The 16,826-nt window shown below is 45.8% G+C and overlaps 1 protein-coding gene across 1 annotated transcript; it reads right to left on the reverse strand.

Annotated features, from left to right (window-relative positions):
* Positions 1–2,427: 2,427 nt before the first annotated feature.
* LOC125758870 (uncharacterized) lies at positions 2,428–15,852 on the reverse strand. The gene is made up of 6 exons (XM_049416569.1): positions 15,718–15,852; positions 9,049–9,116; positions 8,227–8,346; positions 5,421–5,549; positions 3,206–3,387; positions 2,428–2,438 (listed from the first exon to the last, which is right to left on the reverse strand). The coding sequence occupies exons 3-6, from the start codon at positions 8,328–8,330 to the stop codon at positions 2,428–2,430; spliced, it is 426 nt and encodes a 141-aa protein (XP_049272526.1). The 5' UTR covers positions 8,331–8,346; positions 9,049–9,116; positions 15,718–15,852.
* Positions 15,853–16,826: the final 974 nt, after the last annotated feature.

Raw genomic sequence — 16,826 nt, forward strand, 5'->3', positions numbered from 1 at the left:
ACTTTCACTCACACAACTCCTGTAGAGCAGCGGTTCTGTCACCACGCAGGTCACAGCAACCACCAGTATCCAAACGAGGCAGGCGCAAGCTGGTTCGTAGCCCATTTCGTGCGCCAGAGCGGCCAGGACAACCGGGATGCACAGAAGGCCCATGAAGGCGTTCGCCAGGAAACTCACGAAGAGGGACACCACCCAGATGTCGGCCACGAATAGCGACGACACGTATCCGGATGGGTTGGCGGCTACGGCAGCTGCAGAAAGGCAGGTCACCTGCACACGACGGCACGAGGGCATGATGCCCTCATTTAAGATCTCCAGAGGGGTTAGCTTCCCGCAAGGCCCGCGCATGTTCCGCAAGAAACTGGGGCACGTTGAGCGAGAGGCTCGTCGATCGATTGATCGATCGATCAATGTGAATTGATGAACTCGCGTCGATCAGATGAAAATTTTATATAAAAAAATCACAGCATATCCACGGAGTGAATGATGATGAGTGGGCGAAGCTGCGGAGGTTCATCGGTAAACCGTGAATCTTCCGTGAATTCTGCCCAGTACATCATCACCGACGTGAGATCGGGCGCGTTTATACTAAAGGTTCGATGAGTTATGACGACTTGCAGCTCACTTTAATTTTACATGTACGCTGTGAATTTTCATTGTTTAGAAAACCATTGCTTTAGAAAACACCTTGCGTCTTTCGTTAAGCAGCTGGCGTCTTTTTCGTTTTGCTTTAGAAACATCTGGCGTTCTTTCGTTTTGTTTTTACAAAACATCTGGCGTCTTTCGTTGGTTTATTTCATCAATCAACGGCGTTTTGAACAAAATTTTTATTGTTTAATCACGCACAGGAGAAATCTCACCAGGCACTACCTTGGAGGTAAACAATGGCTGCTAATGGGAATGAGAGACAGAAGAAGTCGGCTTTTAGCTAACACTTACACTTCTACAGAGACAGAAGAATTCGGCTTTTAGTTAACGCGCACGCTGCGAATTTTTTATTGTTCAACAACGCACAGGAGAAATCTCCCACCGGCACCACTTGGAGGTCAAAGGGTAAGACTTGTTACTCACTACTACGAGCACGACGAGGGACGAACGGGTGCCGCCTTAAGGAGCTTCGCCCCTAAAATAACATCGACTGATATCAGAGATAAGGTTGACCGACGAGATTATTAAATATACAAGATTGACAGGCTTTCAATTAATGGAAGGAGATGTTCATGCGGAGCAACTAACTGCATGATCGTGAAGACTGCCGCGTTAACTCCGTCTGTAAGAACAGCATCAAAATGACCACCACGGCGTCTCCAGGGACGTATTTCACATGTATGATATATACGGTGATTCTTTAAGGACTGGCCTGTTTCATCGTGATGTAGTTTTGTTACAAAGTATCCTATTTTAATGCGGTTTGCAGCAATGCATCCAGGAAGGATGAAAATTTAATGGATCCCCTTTTTTTGATGTGCAGCGCCGCAAAAATGAATAAATAAGAAATAACGAAAACCGCGAAATGCTATACAAGGATGACTTGCGCTTATTAATTGTTGTTAAAAACTCTGATTGCCATGCGGCATACTAAACGTGACTAGTAAAGGTTTGTAACGGGTTTAAAGTTTGTAGGTTGCAGTCACCCTACAGCAGGTGTTGAAAATGAACACCCTCCTGGCGTAGGCATAAAAGAACTCGCCGCTCCATGTTGGCTGCAACACTCTGCAATGTGTCGGCAGTGATGTCTGCAATTTTCTTAACAATGTTGCTCTTTAATTCGTCCCGTCTTCGTGGTTTATCGCGACATACACGACCCTTCAGAAAACCGCATAAGAAGAAATCTGAGAATGGTATGGCTGGTGATCTCGGAGGCCACATTCCTGTGGAAATGACGTGATCCCCAAGAAACTCCTGATCAAATGCGTTCAAAAAACGAGCGAGCCATGAAATGTTCATCGTTCCGGAATCTCGTGCCGCGAACCGCAATAATATCGGATAGTTTGTAACAAAATGTCCACTGAAATAGGCAAGCCTGTACTATTTCAGACACAGAGCAAGGCAAATGGATTAGAATCTTCAGTATTGAAACAGAAACCATGTGCGCCTCTGCATCACGCTCAACGACGCGGATATTGCCATGCTTGGTGTGATAGCTCCTTGAATGCGAAGCCTGGCATAATATTTTTGGAGCTTTCTGCGTAGTCACTTACATACGTTGAGAGGACGGAGCGGTGCTTAACTCCAATAACGAGTACAATTCACCCTAAGCACTGTTTATTGTAAATTCATTGGTTTATTATGTGGAGGACATTTTGTTCTGCACAAGTAGGTACATATTCAAACTGCTGTTCCGAAAGTACGTTTCTTTCTGGCAGCTTCCCGAAATGAGCCCGGAAATCTGTTAAGTTCCATTGTGATCCTTTGAAGAACCATCGGTTAACCATACCCTGAAAAACAGTGTTGGCGCAAATGTTGCCATCTTTCTGCTTAATTAAGGAAGTTCAACACATTCTCCACTTTCGACAATGGACTATAAAAATCATTGCCTTTTGTGCGACGCACGTCAATAAAGTTTCATCCTCGCATAGCAGATCGATTTCACAGGTGACATTTGCAAAGATGGTTTTCGAAGGAGTGGCACATACATGCACGCAGAGTGTAATAACTGCAACAGCTGTCTTTTTTAATTAGGTTCAACGCTGATGGTCCACTTTATTCAAGATCCAGAGCGCCACACGAGATGTTCTTCAGTAATTGCAGGCGACGGACTTGAGTGCATGCACAACTGTAGACACGCTGCCCATTGTCTGTACTCGACGACAACTTATCTTGGCAGTGGAGCGAAGGCTACGGAGGTGGGACATCCTCACACGCAGGTAAGCGTTTCGGTTCTACAGCTTCCACAGTACTGCCAAGAAAAGTTGCCGCCGAGTACAGGGCCTTGTATTAGTGTAAATTACTCTGGGCTCTCTATTTTTTCAACCTTCCCCTACATTTTCAGGAATTCTCAATTCAGGATACACTCACCGATTTTTCTTGTCATTGACATGATAACGATTGAACGTCGTCGTGCGAAAGTTGTGCTCTATGCTCCTCGATTATTTTGCACATATGTGTTGTAGCATGCACTATTTTGCCTACCTCTGGCACTTCTGTACATGAAACAAACACTTACATCGTTTTGTTCATATATATAACATACATAGGCACGTACGACGCATGCGCGTTACCTTCTTGAAGACAGCCGTCTCTAGCAATAGTTGAGCTCTGATTTGACTGCGGACGGAAAGGCTGACGCAGAAGCTGCAGATGAGGCCCTCTGCGGCACACGAAACTACCAGCAAGAGCATAGCCTTGTTGAAGGACATGTCGGCGCTACCACCAGCGAGCAGGCCACTGCGAACGTGACAGAAATGCAAAAATATCAACCATCCGTCTTTCTGCATGATCCCTAGATATCGCATAACGTCACCTTGCGGATATAGCGTTCATAGCTTCAAATCTGAATCACTGAGGTTTTATTATTGTTCTACGAGTAGTCCATTCATATGCGCGCCCATTATTTTACATGTGAAGTCTATGAGTTTTTTTTTTTTCTGAAACTTTCAATACTCATGCGAAAGGATGCATTTTCCTTCTGTCGTTAATACTTAATAAAGCACCCTCAGTTGGAGGAAGCGGCTTAAATTAGCACAATTCTTCAGCATCTGACCTTCTTCACCATTAAGAAAGTGTTTTGGAGCAAGATATCCAAAAGCTGCTTCTTAATCTAGGGTCGCGAAATTCTCCTTAGACACCGTATAAACACCGTATAATTTAAGGCGGCTCACTCAAAGCTTCAGTTCCAATACAGCTCTTCGCGTAATCTAGTTTAGCATCTCTGGGCAGTCTCGTGCGAATCACAAGCCGCATACGTTCAAATGTATTCGCATTGTTCTACCTGCCTGCATATGACGAATTGGCATGTTTGCTATCTATGCTACAATGCACAATCGCTTGTAAAATGATCCTGTTGCTTATGAAACGCTCGTAGAAAGATGGTTTGTCACATCGATGGAAGGTCGCTGGAAGGAGCGTACATTGGATAAAAGGTTTCACAGTCAGAAGGAATAAATTTTTAGCGTATTATTCGGGAACGTATTCCTTGGATATCAGCAGGCCCGTAGCCAGGGGGGGGGGGTAGCCCCCCCCCCCCCCGCGGAATATTGGTGAAGTAGGTGTTTTTACCAAACATAAATTATAAAAATAGGTGTTTTTCTCAAAAAGTCAGTTTTGAGCAAGTGCCCCCCCCCCCCCCCCGAAAAAAATTCGTGACTACGGGCCTGGATATCAGTATTTTTATCTCACTTAGATTTTCACAGACTGTAATATCGCGGCCCCATTGTCTACCGTGTTGTCTCTCTTTTAGCCTCAAGCGTCATTGAGCACGTTTTGCAAACTCGCGCCACTCGCAAAGTTACAGCGTTCGTGCATGCTGAGCTTCACCAAGAGTCAACTTGGTCTTCGTTCTTCATTTTGAGTTTCTTTGTTGAATATGCGCCTTCAAAGAACATCGGTTGGTCAAAATCATCCGTTATACGGTGTCATTAGTTATGAACTGTTCTATATAAAGACGTTAAGGTAAGATTTTGTTTTCTTTATTATTAAACGAAAGACGAATGGAGGCATGGGCAACATTTTCAGTATCTAGGAACAGTCCAGTGACAAACACGCCGCGAAATTCGTTCTCGTTGCGGGTTCTTTGTTCCGCTGCGCAACCATTGTTGTAATTTTAAGAGAATAAACAACACTCGCTCCTGCCTACAGTCGGTTACAATCTAAGAATAAATACAAGCTCCGCCCCCAGACGGCGCGCCTGTCCCTCATCTATGCAAGAGAGAGTCGTGCTAGGTGGTTTCCGTTCACAGCTTAAAGTACTTTTTGCCTGCTAATGTAAATACTACGCATATTTAGAATTACAAGTATGTCGTCCCTACGCAAAATATTATGTTTGGCTAAGCAGTGGTGTCGGAATCTTTGCTGAAATTTGGCCGGAAGTTCAAGTTTTCAAGTGAAAACCGGCGACACTAACATGGGTCTGTGTGAGAAAATCACCTACCTGAAATACGCGAAAGGTGCTTGACGTCACGGAAATTAGCAAATGTGACTGGATAGGTAGGGCATCTATGAGAATTCTTGCTGGGTGGGTCATGACAGCTGTGGGCGTTGCATAAGTAAGGTTGGGGGAGAGGGGAGGAGGACGTGTGCTGGAGAGCGTTTATGCAACCTTAGCGCCATCTAGATGTTATAGAGCCAACGGCTCGGCGTAAATGAAGCTGCTATCTAAAAAAGTGTGGTGCTAGTGGCGTCACTTTCCGGTAGGGAAAAAAATGAGAACTTTCTGTTCGAAAAATGAGCAACGTCAACGGTGTTGAAGAGTTCGTACTTACTGAAAAAGCGGAATCCGGAGCAAGATGGATGAGTAGTACATCAATGCAACGGCACACGACCACACTTGCTCTGGCCAGCCATGACGGAGGAGCAGCCAGATGAAACGATAAGGGCTACGCACCCATTGACTGCAAGAGCACGCCGCACTTTTATCAAGGAAACGACAGGGGAAAAGGAAGTAACGCGGTGTACTGGTCGAGCTGGTGTAGGTTCATATTGGAACCCCATCTGTGACCACCCTTTGGGAGTAAAAGTACCGCGCCCCGTATGGTACATCGTGCCTATTTTGCAACGCCCCAATCCACGATGTACAGAAGAGTTTGTTTGTCCTTTTCTCGCCCTTCGTGTTTCCGTCCGTTTTTTGCGCAGTTACAATAACCACGATGTAACTGTCACACACTTATTGTGGACTTGCACGGGTCTACAATTAAGCCGTCGTCGTCACCTACGTGCAACAGGCCTCAGGCCTGGCCGACCACCCGACCTTGACCGCTGGATTAGTGGACCTCACCACCGCTCATTACTGGACTTCATGCACGAAGCGAAATCGTATGAGTATTTCTAAATCAATAATTATTATGCCTAAGGGCAGACTTTCATAAATAAACAAAAGTAAACAGGACAAAAAGGGAGAGGAAGGAAACAGAAAAGAAGGCAGAGAGGTTAACCAAAAAAATACTTCCGGTTGTCTAACCTACACTGGGGAATTAGGGAAGGGGAGTAGAAAGATTAGGAAGAAAGAGGAGGGAAAGGAAAAAGAAAACAAAAGACAGGCAGATAATTCACTGCGGCGTGCGGTATTTCACACAAGTCAAAGGCGTTCGCACAAGCCCCTCGTCCACAAAAAGCACAAAAGTGATTTCGCTGCATTGTGGGCCATCGAGAGAGGTGGACGGTGCTGTAGTAGCACCTGCACGGAAATTGGCCGATCATCCATTTGCCGCGGTGCGTGGGAAAGTACTTGTCTCTCCCAGGCAAAATGAGGACAGTGGCACAGCAAGTGTTTGATTTTTTTTTTCTGTGCCGCAAACACAGAATAGCTACAATTATTGGACGCCGATCACGCGTACCTTCAGCGTGACCTGCAATTTTGGTGTCCACTATTACCATTATTAGCACATGTAATGTGGCTAGAATACTTACGGATATCTATTTTCACGCAAGTAAAGATTGTTTCGTTTGTTTTTGTTTCGTTCGTCGGGTTGCACGCGTTTGCAATCCTTTGATGTGTTGTGGTGGCGTTCGTGCCAAGTCAACAGAAGCAGGATTTCTTCAATAAAATTCAGTTGCCAGTCTCAATAAATGTGCTACGTTTCCATATGTTTCAAACATATGCTTGATTTCTAATGCACGTTGGCACCACAACTAGTTTACGCAGTACACATCGGTTAGTGTGCGCATACGTGTTAGCTGGCAAAACCGATAAACGGCAAGCGCACCAGAAGCCCACGGAAAGCCGTATATCAGTCTTCTGGAAATAAATGCGCCAAAGACAAAACAGTCATCTCGTAAAAATTTTTGAAGTGAAAGCTTATCGACATTATTCCAGTACCTCTCCAACGGCAGCACTTTTTCTAGTACTGAGCTTTGACATGATCCAGATTCACTTGCTACATTGCCCACACGCGCTCTGTCCGCACCGCGCTATGTTAGAATGTCGATGCTTGTATTAGCAAAAACTACTATTTTTCCCGCTGTAGTGCAAACAGCTCCTTTCTGGTGTTGCACCTGTTGTTACTAACACTGGCACAGCGGATCGGCCTACAGAAGTATGCAGAACCACCGCACAAACAGGCTCAATCGCGGTCGATCACACACCGTGCACCGGTTTGTGACCTACACTAAATTACACTAAATTAAATACACTGAATTAAAGTTCCTAAATTTTTTTCACTTCGAGAAAGTGGAAAATCGAGGGACTTTAGAGTAAACAACCCAGAAGTGGATAAACAAGATGGCTCTAGCACGACCTCCTAAGAACCGAGTGCGTCACGCTTGAAAACTAGCGATTTCTCAGCGCCGTCGAGTTTGCAGCGGCGCTGCCATCAGTAGCGAACAATTTAGTGTACTCACTGATTACGTACCGTACATTTTTACACTTTCGCTCTTTCGGACACAACTAAAACACGCCAGTTGCTTTTGTATACACTACATTGCCGTATTTATCGTTATTCACTCGCATTCTTTATTTCCCGAACCTTTCCCACTGCGCCGCTTGGAACCACAGCGTCTTTTTGCGCTCTAGCGGAAGAATGGCACGATCCCCCCTTTCCGGCCAGTAGTCACGTTCCGCGAGCTTCGCACCTCAAGTAACTTCATTTACCATCTACAAAGTGCACCAGAGAGGAGGTCCCTGTACACTCATAGGCGTGCGCAGGGTTCCCCATCAGGGGGGGGGGGTGCGAAGGTTCATCGCAGCGCCCCCCCACCCTACTAAGTCAATGTATGGGGCAGATTTTGCGCCACCCACCCCCCCTCTTAGGTGACTAGTAGGGTCAATGTCCGGGGCAGATTTTGCGCTCCATGGGATCGTCGCGGCACCTGGCGTACCAGATATCAACCACGCGTTTTTGATTACGTGGCTTCCGAGATCCGCTTCTGCCTTGTTACGAAACACAATGTTTACTCAAGGAACACACCATGCAGGGCGTACTAACACCGAGGTGCAAATGCCACTACCGGACAGCCAAATCAAGAAAAAGGGTCGCCTCCATCCTTTTTCGGTCTGTGCCGCACATACTCAATTCCAAGTTCTTATAGCTTATAATTGCATTTGATAGCGCACTTGTATATAACAATACTTACTTCTTTTTCACGAAATCTTGCGATTCACGCTCATTGTGTGGGTAGCATCGGAGACGCCACGTAGACCTGGGTATGTTCTCCACCATGAATTTCGATTTGATCATGGTGCTCCTTATATGTCTGTTCATTGAAAGCAAAAAATCACCACATGTAGTGCATTCTTCAGCAAATTAAGCAATGAAAATAATAAAGCTTAACTTTTGCATTTTTCTAACTCTTTCCTGCAGTACATTGCGATGTCACGTAGCCTCTCAACTGAAAAGCTTCTGCCCCTTCTCCAATATTCTATAGACATTTCCTGACGTTTCGCGTGAAACTTGTTTGTAAAGAGCAAAGGTTTTTTGTGGATTTCTTATACAGAAATATAGATGTGGAAACGTAAGAAATTCTTTGGATTAGTGCATATTAATTAGACAGTCCGACTCAAACTTTCCACTGGGAAACAATAAAAATCGTGAAATTATTACGAGCTGATTAGGTTTATTTTCTTTGTTGCTACATTAGCGTAAAATGCTGGCTGTTACAAATTATACTTCTAGTCTATTGCAAATTAGCTTCGGTGTGTTATTCACAATAGAAAAAAAAAGCACTTCAATATAGACAGCTTTACATTTTGGTCTCGCATAAGGAGCTTCCTTTACATTCAAATATTAACTGAATGTGATATGAACACATTGTAGTATATCGGAAAAAAGTATCAGAAAATTATTTTGGTACAGAACGTCGCTTATCATTCAGCCACACATCAACGTGAAACTAAAATTGTCAATACATTAGAATTTTGATAAATGTTCGTTGCTTAAAATCTGTTTACTCACGTACTTGTAGACAATTGTGACAAAAACCCTCGAAAATGGGCAACAATGATCCAAGTCATGGCGTTTTCTTTGCTGAAGTAAAGAAATAAACAACACAAGAGTGAAACTACGTTCCTCAGTATACAGCTGGGAAAAAAATCATCATCATCATCATAATCATCGTCAACCTGACTAAGCCCACTGCATGGCAAGGGCCTCTCTCCTATGTTCGCCAATCAACCCGGTCCCGTGCTTGGTGCGGCCACGTTATACCTGCAAACTCCTTAATCTCATCTGCCCACCTAACTTTCCGTCTTCACCTCGCGCGTTTGTCTTCTCTTGGGATCCAGCCTGTTGCTCTTAATGGCCAGCGGTTATCTTGCCTACGCGTTACATGCGCGTGCCCGTGTCCATTCCTTCTTCTTGATTTCGACTAAGATGTCTATAACACCTGCTTGTTCCCTAACCCATTCTGCTCTCTTGTCTTTTAAGGTTACACCTATCATTTTCCTTTCCATTGCTCCCTCCGTCATCCTCAATTTAATAAGATGTGCTGGGCCAGTTGGTGCAACATATTGTAGATTGTATAAACTGAAACAGCAGGAATATAAGGATGTCTAAATGACAGACTCAGAGAACGTGCATCGTCATTGAAGGTTCTCGCAGGTGGCACGCACCTGTCTCTGCACTGCAAACGATTGCGGGTGCAATCCGGAGTTTGCGAGCACTAATGTTCTTTGTAAATCAAAACACAGATTGGCCAGGGGGATCACGGAAGCTGGACTGATTAAAGCAAACTCAACCACGTGCATCAGTGTTGCTTCGGTAGCGTCTAATCATAGGGAAATAGGTTTTCTAAATAGTTAAAGGGCGGCACATATCAGTTCGGATAAGTAACCTTCCTGTTGGCCTTGCCTTTCTGGTGATAAGGTGGTTGCACATGAGTGGTTCTGTGCTCTCGTGTTAGAAAAATTTCCAATAAACTGCAGTTGTAACTTGAGCGTCTGTCCTGTCAAGTTCTTTCCTTCTATTCCTGCTGTTTCCGCTCATACAATCTACAATATCCTCAATTTAAGTTTAACCCTCTTTGTAAGCCTCCCGCTTTCTGCTCCGTAGGTAAGTACCGGTAAGATGCAGCTCTTATACACTTTCCTCTTGAGGAGTTGTGGTAAACTACCACTCGTGATTGCAGAATGCTTGCCCAATGTGCTCCACCCCATTCTTATTCTTCCAGTTACTTCAGTATTATGGTTCGTCGCCGCGGTCTACCCGTCCTAAGTAGACGTATTCCTTTACCACTTTCAGTGCCTCGCTACATACCACAAAGCGCTGTTCTCTTCCGAGACTGTTGCACATTACCTTAGTTTTCTGCATATTAATTTTCAGACCTACCGTTCTGCTTCCCTTGTCCAATTCAGTAATCATGAGTTGCAATTCGTCCCCTGAGTTACTCATCAGTACAATGCCATCAGCGAATCGCAGGTTACTAAAGTATTCTCCATTAACTCGTATCCCTAGCTCTTTCCAATCTACGGCCCTGAAAACCTCCTGTAAGCACGCGGTGAATATCATTGGGCAGATCGTGTCTACCTGCCTTGCACCCTTCTTTATTGGATTTTGTCACTTACTTTATAGAGGGCGATAGTGGTTGTGGGAAAACCAAAGGACAGTGATTCCGGAATAAATTGTTAGCACTGTCCAGCCACTGTTCCCTCGTCCATCACTTTCGCATCGCCAAAGAAGCAGTTCAACACGCTATCCTCTCCCATCTCGATCGTTTAAAAGTTGCCCACCGCCACATCAGGGAACTCAGCTCGTTGCAAAACGCCGGTAATATACTTTTGTTTGTTTTTTTTTGTAGTCAGTCTGCCCAAATCCTTAAATAATTACCTAACCATACCGGCAATTTTGTCGAAATGTTTAGCTTCAAATCTTAGTCTCAGATGCATGACGTTATTCGGTTACTTCTTTAATGGCACATTCGGGTGACCGTTTGATAGCGCTCTGACTGAGTTGGAAAGTGGTGAATTTAACAGCTTTAAAGCTCTACAACAAGAACAAGCAGGTTTGCGAGTCATGTTCCTAGTTCCTTATTATTTATTGGAGCGCTTATTTTAGCAGTAACGCTTAATTTCTATTTGCATAAATTTTTGAGAGCCTCCAGAGCACTCAGAAACAACCGCCCGAGTGTACCGTAAGTAATCCACACCGGAGCATATACACCTATGTTTCTGATTATTCTGTATTAATTTTCATCTATTTTAAAGCTTTTATTATGTTGCCTGTTCATCTGAAAGTTCGGGTATTCTGCGTTCAGCTGCTCATTTGTCCAACCTGTAATAGCAATCCCAGTCCAAATTTGTCATCTATTCAAGCGTGGGAACGCTACATAAAAATTTAACGAGCTCCGCTTCGCGGACACCGATGAAACAGCCAAGCTGGTAGCGGTCCCTTCGTCAGGTTAACGCATTTATATGTTTTGCGAGTCTTCCAGATATGTTGAATCACTGCTCTTTACTAAACACTCTTTGTTAAGCTTTGAGGTGGTAGCATAGTTTTATAGCTTCTTGACCATACCACTGTTATACACAGGTTCACAAAGAAACCTTTTAAGGTGTTCCGATATGTTGTATCACTGTTCTTTACTAAACACTCTTTCTTAAGCTTTGAGGTGGTAACATAGCCACCACCTTTTATAACCACAATGTATCACGTGACACTGGTGTGACTGTAGTAACGCGCACGCCATATGTTGGGCTAACTGTTGCCTTGTTCCTTTTTAGTGGAAGTTGTGTGCAGTGGTACTTACGCAATTTCTGTGGCACTTATGCGTTTATGATGATGCTATTTTCTGACAGGCCGCACAGATTTCTGTGGCACATACCCGTTTGTTAGGCTAACTGTTGTCTGCATTCTTAGTGGACCAGTGGTGAGCAGTGGGATTAACCCAATGGCTGTGGCGCATACCCGTTTATGATGCGCAGAAGCGTTACCATGGATCCCGGACATGAAACGCTCGACCAAGAACAGGTTCGCTATCCGCGATGCGCAGCGCCTATAGGGGCGCCACTGAAAGCCGCGTAGCGGCGGCCGTTGGAACCGCTGGTGGGTCGCGTAGCAGACGCTTCGTTTGCGCGCGTGCGATTTGGCGCTTGTGCGCGTCCCAGATAAATACTTTTGTGGCGATAGTGTGCGCAAACGAGCCGCACTTTATAATTGTGGACACGTGTCCGATGTCAAAGCTGTGTGGGACGACAATGTACGTCACCATACGCGCCAAGTGTTTGCCACAGACAAGCGTCAACAAGCTTCCCTACGAAGTGGAGCTCATCGTAAGTACACCGCCTTCGTTATAACGTCGCGATCAATAATGCCTGCATGCGTTGACGCGTGAATCAAAGTTTTTCCTCGACACAGTAGCTGCGTTTACGTGCCATGTGTTTATATAGTAGATTTTGAGGGAGTGCTGTCGCACCGGCGTATAGATTTCACAGGTGCGGCCACGCGAAGGGTCAGCGTTGGTAAAACTTTGAAACCAGCACGAGAAACTCGTGAAAAAATAAACGATACACTTGTCATCATCGGTGCAGAAGCGCAGAGCGAACATTCTGCATCGATGATCGCATTCCAGGACCATCAATAGGTATAGAATGCAGCCGATTTCGTCCAGCACACGTGTGATTCCACGGCGCTTTTGTAAAGGAGCCGTCACCTTCCCCACATTCTCTGGCATTGCGCTTCGCGCCATTCGTTTTTCAAGAGAGCCTAGGCATCGCGTCTTATCACTAATAACAACCTCATGTGCATTGTAGCGTTTACAATGCAGGCGAGGCGACCAAGTGTAAACGTAGTAGCGTTCGCTGAATACGTAGCGACATAAATGGAGAAATAAAAACACGGTAATCGTTCTAACACTGCCGTAAACAAAGCGCGATTGCTTACTTTCTACGTCGTACAGCCGCAATCCACCGCCGCCGTCGCTCTCGCTCATGAAATAGCACCGGAAACCTGTAGAAGTGCGTTCCTGCGAGTTTTTCTGTGTGTTTGAGCAGCCGACAACGCAGCAGTTATTTTTCGACATCGCTGAGGCCAGACAGAGTCGTTAAATAACGACGAAAACACATCCATCCGTGCACTCGCGTAGACGCTCGCGGGAACACTGCTCGCCGGGACCCGTCAGCGCTTCCGAGCCGTGGCGGCAGATGGCGTCGTCGGCGCTTTGCGCATCGCCTATAGACCTTATGCAAAGTTGCTGCCATCTGTCGGAGGTTTGACGAAGCTACTGATTCGGCGCCATGTTGGAGACTTGTGTCCGAATCGTATTGCTGGCGCTGCTATAACTTCTTGCTTGTATCTGCGTTGTTAGTAAAGCAATCGGGGCGTAAAAACGTGAGGTGAGTGCGTTACAGGCATTTCCATAGTTATTACGTTGACGGTTATTACGTGTAAAGAACTGCCTCACAGCAAGAAGGTACAATTCTTGACACCGCGACTCACATGTAGGCCTGCCGTCGTCGAGGATGAAGCTTTGCGCTAGGTTACAAATTTTGTCTTCCACCACCATTCGAACCACCGGCAAGCTAAATTCAACGACCTCGCCGTGCCGTCAATAAAGTTGTTTCTCTCTCTCTCTCTCTGTCTTCCTGTTTTCAGTGTAGAGAACGAAGAGTTGTAAGCTATCTGAATATAATTGCGTGTAGTGTAGGATGGTTGGGAAGAAGCTTTAGCGCTCGACACGGCTAGGCACAGTGATGGCGGTATGAAAGTACTTGAACTGGTATAGCGCATTACGGGGAAGAAGAAACGGCCAAGCAGGCCGACACAAGAGGACAGAGCGCTAGTCCTGGTGTTGCGGTATAGCGCTCTGTCCTCTTGTGTCGGTCTGCTTGGCCGTTTCTTCTTCCCCGTAATGCGCTATCCAGTTCAAGTACGACGAACCAACTCGCCTAATCTTCAACACTTGTGGTAAGAAAGTGCTGTTGACCCAATTCAAAGCGTATTTCATAAGGGACAGCCTATGTCGACCTGACGTACTGTCCATCTAATTTTAAATAATACGTTGTCCTCTTTTCTATTTTTGAAATAAAAAAATATTTCGCTGCTATGGTCACCAACGTATGTTATGTATGGAATTACCGCACGATTAAAATGTAAAAAATTTACGCATCTCGCGCACTTGAAAAGTGAACATGAAAAGTGTTAGGGTCTCCAAAAAGTAAATGCCGATCAGTTGGTATTTTATTGAATATCCTTCCGACATGTGCACCTATATAAGACGATACGCCAATATTCGCGTTCGCATCGTTACTTTTGGGGCCTACTGGTGCCTCATAAGTTCAACCCGTTGTGGCAAGGCAGTTTTGCATCGCCGACTGAACGCTTGCGCAACCACCTCAGGAGTCAGCGCGTAACCAGCGGTAGCGCACCCACGGTCGAATGTAGCACATTTCCCGGAACAGCATTCTTTTAGTTTCATAAGTGCCACGCACTTGAAGCACCTGTTAACATTTCATAGCACACAGGGGCGGATACAGGATTTTTCCGAAGGGGGATCCGCTTTTGGGAGAACCTGATGTGCTCTTCTTGGGGTATAGATTAAACAAAAAAGTAGGGGGGGGGGGGGGAGGGGGAGCGGTCAGGAAATCAGGACCGGCCGTCTGAATCTGGAAGTGATACCCCATGGAATGCGTGAAAAATACGCATAGTGAAGCAATATGCGCCGCAAAGCATCCCACTAAACTTGTTAACTCCACAATCGAAAACGAACTACAAACAACACGCTCCACAATCGCTCCGTTCGCTGATAATCATTGACGCGCACGAGCTACCTGTCTAACATGTGTTTCTCAATGTAATAAACAAGGTAATGTCAACAGCATCGCAGGCATGCGCGAGTGGCCTCGGTGCACCTTTGAAGCTCGTACACGAAGCGGGTTTGTCTGTGCCTGCAAGCACACGGGGCGAAAACTATCGTTCTGGCGTGACACGAAAGAGTGTTCTCTTATGAGCGCCGACGCTGTCACATACCGCATATATTAAGAACGGCGAACGTAAACATGACGTTAGTCGTAAGCAGTAGCCGAAGCAACGGAACGATCTGCTGATTCTCGCCGGCTGCGAGGAAATCTAATAATATGGATGTTAGTTTCCTGCAAACATTTCTTCACAATCAATTTCCTCAATCTGAGCAACACGGCACATGAAAATATGTTGGCATTGCCGTTCCTATCAGCCGGCACACACTGATGCGTACGCTCCGTGTGTGCACATGCGGAGCGCGCTTAGCCTTCAACATGGCGGAAATGCGCACGGCGGCCGCTAGCTGGCAGCAGATTTTGCATAAGATCTATATAAGTCAACCATAGGTTTTTTTTTTATATTTTATGGTTTCTATGTGGCATTTTTGTATTTCGCCACATGCAACACCAGTGTTGTACATTATTGTTGAGCAAATTATGGGGCACTTGTACTGCAGCCTATTTACAAGACATTTACAACTGCGGTTGCAGCTCTAACCGGTTCAGCTCAGAGCCCCAGCGGAGACAGTTTGTCCTCTTCGCCGGGCGCCAAAATACTAGATGCAATACAGTCCCGAAAACTACATACAATATACATGTAACAATATACAGCAATGAAACTGTACAACAGTTACAGTTAAATAAAAACAAAGGAAGAAATACATCACCCGGCGCACCTCATGCTTCTGCCGTACTGTAGGCGTGTCGGCAAAGCCAGCAGTCAAAAAATTCCCGAGAGCTAAACAGGTGCCGCAGGAGAGAAGTATCGCTCTGTTTATAGAGTAAATTGCAAGCGTGCCTTGACGTGGCTTGAGCTGCAAACGTAAAAAAAAGCAGTTCTAATACAGATTGGTGAAGCGTGCGCGTAGTTCAATTCTCGCTTTTCTGTCTTTTTTTTTTTGTTGTTGTTGTTGTTGCTCTGTTTTGCTTTTTACGTGCCGTTCAGCTAGAAACCTAGAAACAACACGCACCCCTCAAATGGTCCAGGGTCATTTTTCCGCATCCGTGTTCACATCGCGTCACCTAAGAGGTAAGTTCGACCGCAACATTTTAGCGCACGGAAACTGCGCGCGAGGATGGTGGCGTTGCTCAATTTTTTTTTCCCTGTCCTCTGTGCAGTTGTGTATAGGCGAATACATCTGCGCGTCATATAAGGAATGTTGTGGTTCAAACATTCTTTCAAAACAATGATTCAGTTCACAAATAGCAATTTCACCGTCAGTATTGCTGCTTCTCTAAGTTCCAAAGCTATACAGTGATTTCCTATCTTATGTGACTTCATTATATAATTGTGATAGGAATTTAGAATATTTGAAGTGCGCGGCCGATTGCGCGTATGTGCCGTCTGATCGCGAGAAGAAGAGGACGATGAGCATGTCTCGCGCGAGGGAGTCGGCCTGAGCTGCCCGGGCGGGACCCGCGTTCCCGACCAAATGTGCGGCAACTGAAGACTTGTGCCTTGGTCCTGTGTACCACGGGCGTCAGCGTGTACCGGTGCGGTCGAGCCGTATCCTGGGCCACTATCGTGCTGGGCGACGTACCAGACCAACCGGCGCCGGCCCTTCGTCCCGACGCACGCCTGGACCGTCGGGGACAGCATCGCCGCGCGGTCGACGTGCCGTGAGTGTGTGTGTGCCGTCGCCGCGCCGATAGACGCTTCTCACTAAACGTATAGACCGAAGTGTGTGTTATGTGTATGTGCCTGTTCAACGTGCTCGTCAGTTCCGTCCCGCGTCCACATTAAAGCCTCGACGTTTCTGTGAGACCTTCTTTGTGTGCAAGAGGC

Source organism: Rhipicephalus sanguineus, chromosome 6 (assembly GCF_013339695.2).
Source record: "Rhipicephalus sanguineus isolate Rsan-2018 chromosome 6, BIME_Rsan_1.4, whole genome shotgun sequence".
Taxonomy (NCBI): Eukaryota; Metazoa; Arthropoda; class Arachnida; order Ixodida; family Ixodidae; genus Rhipicephalus; species Rhipicephalus sanguineus.

Bases quoted from the DNA above. Each gene is read 5' to 3' on its own strand.
- LOC125758870 (XM_049416569.1), bottom strand. From the start codon at position 8,330: ATGATCAAATCGAAATTCATGGTGGAGAACATACCCAGGTCTACGTGG. The intron at 5,550-8,226 runs GTAAGTATTGTT...GTGCTCTTGCAG, and splicing joins CAAGATTTCGTGAAAAAGAA to TCAATGGGTGCGTAGCCCTT. The intron at 3,388-5,420 runs GTAAGTACGAAC...TCACGTTCGCAG, and splicing joins CTCCGGATTCCGCTTTTTCA to TGGCCTGCTCGCTGGTGGTA.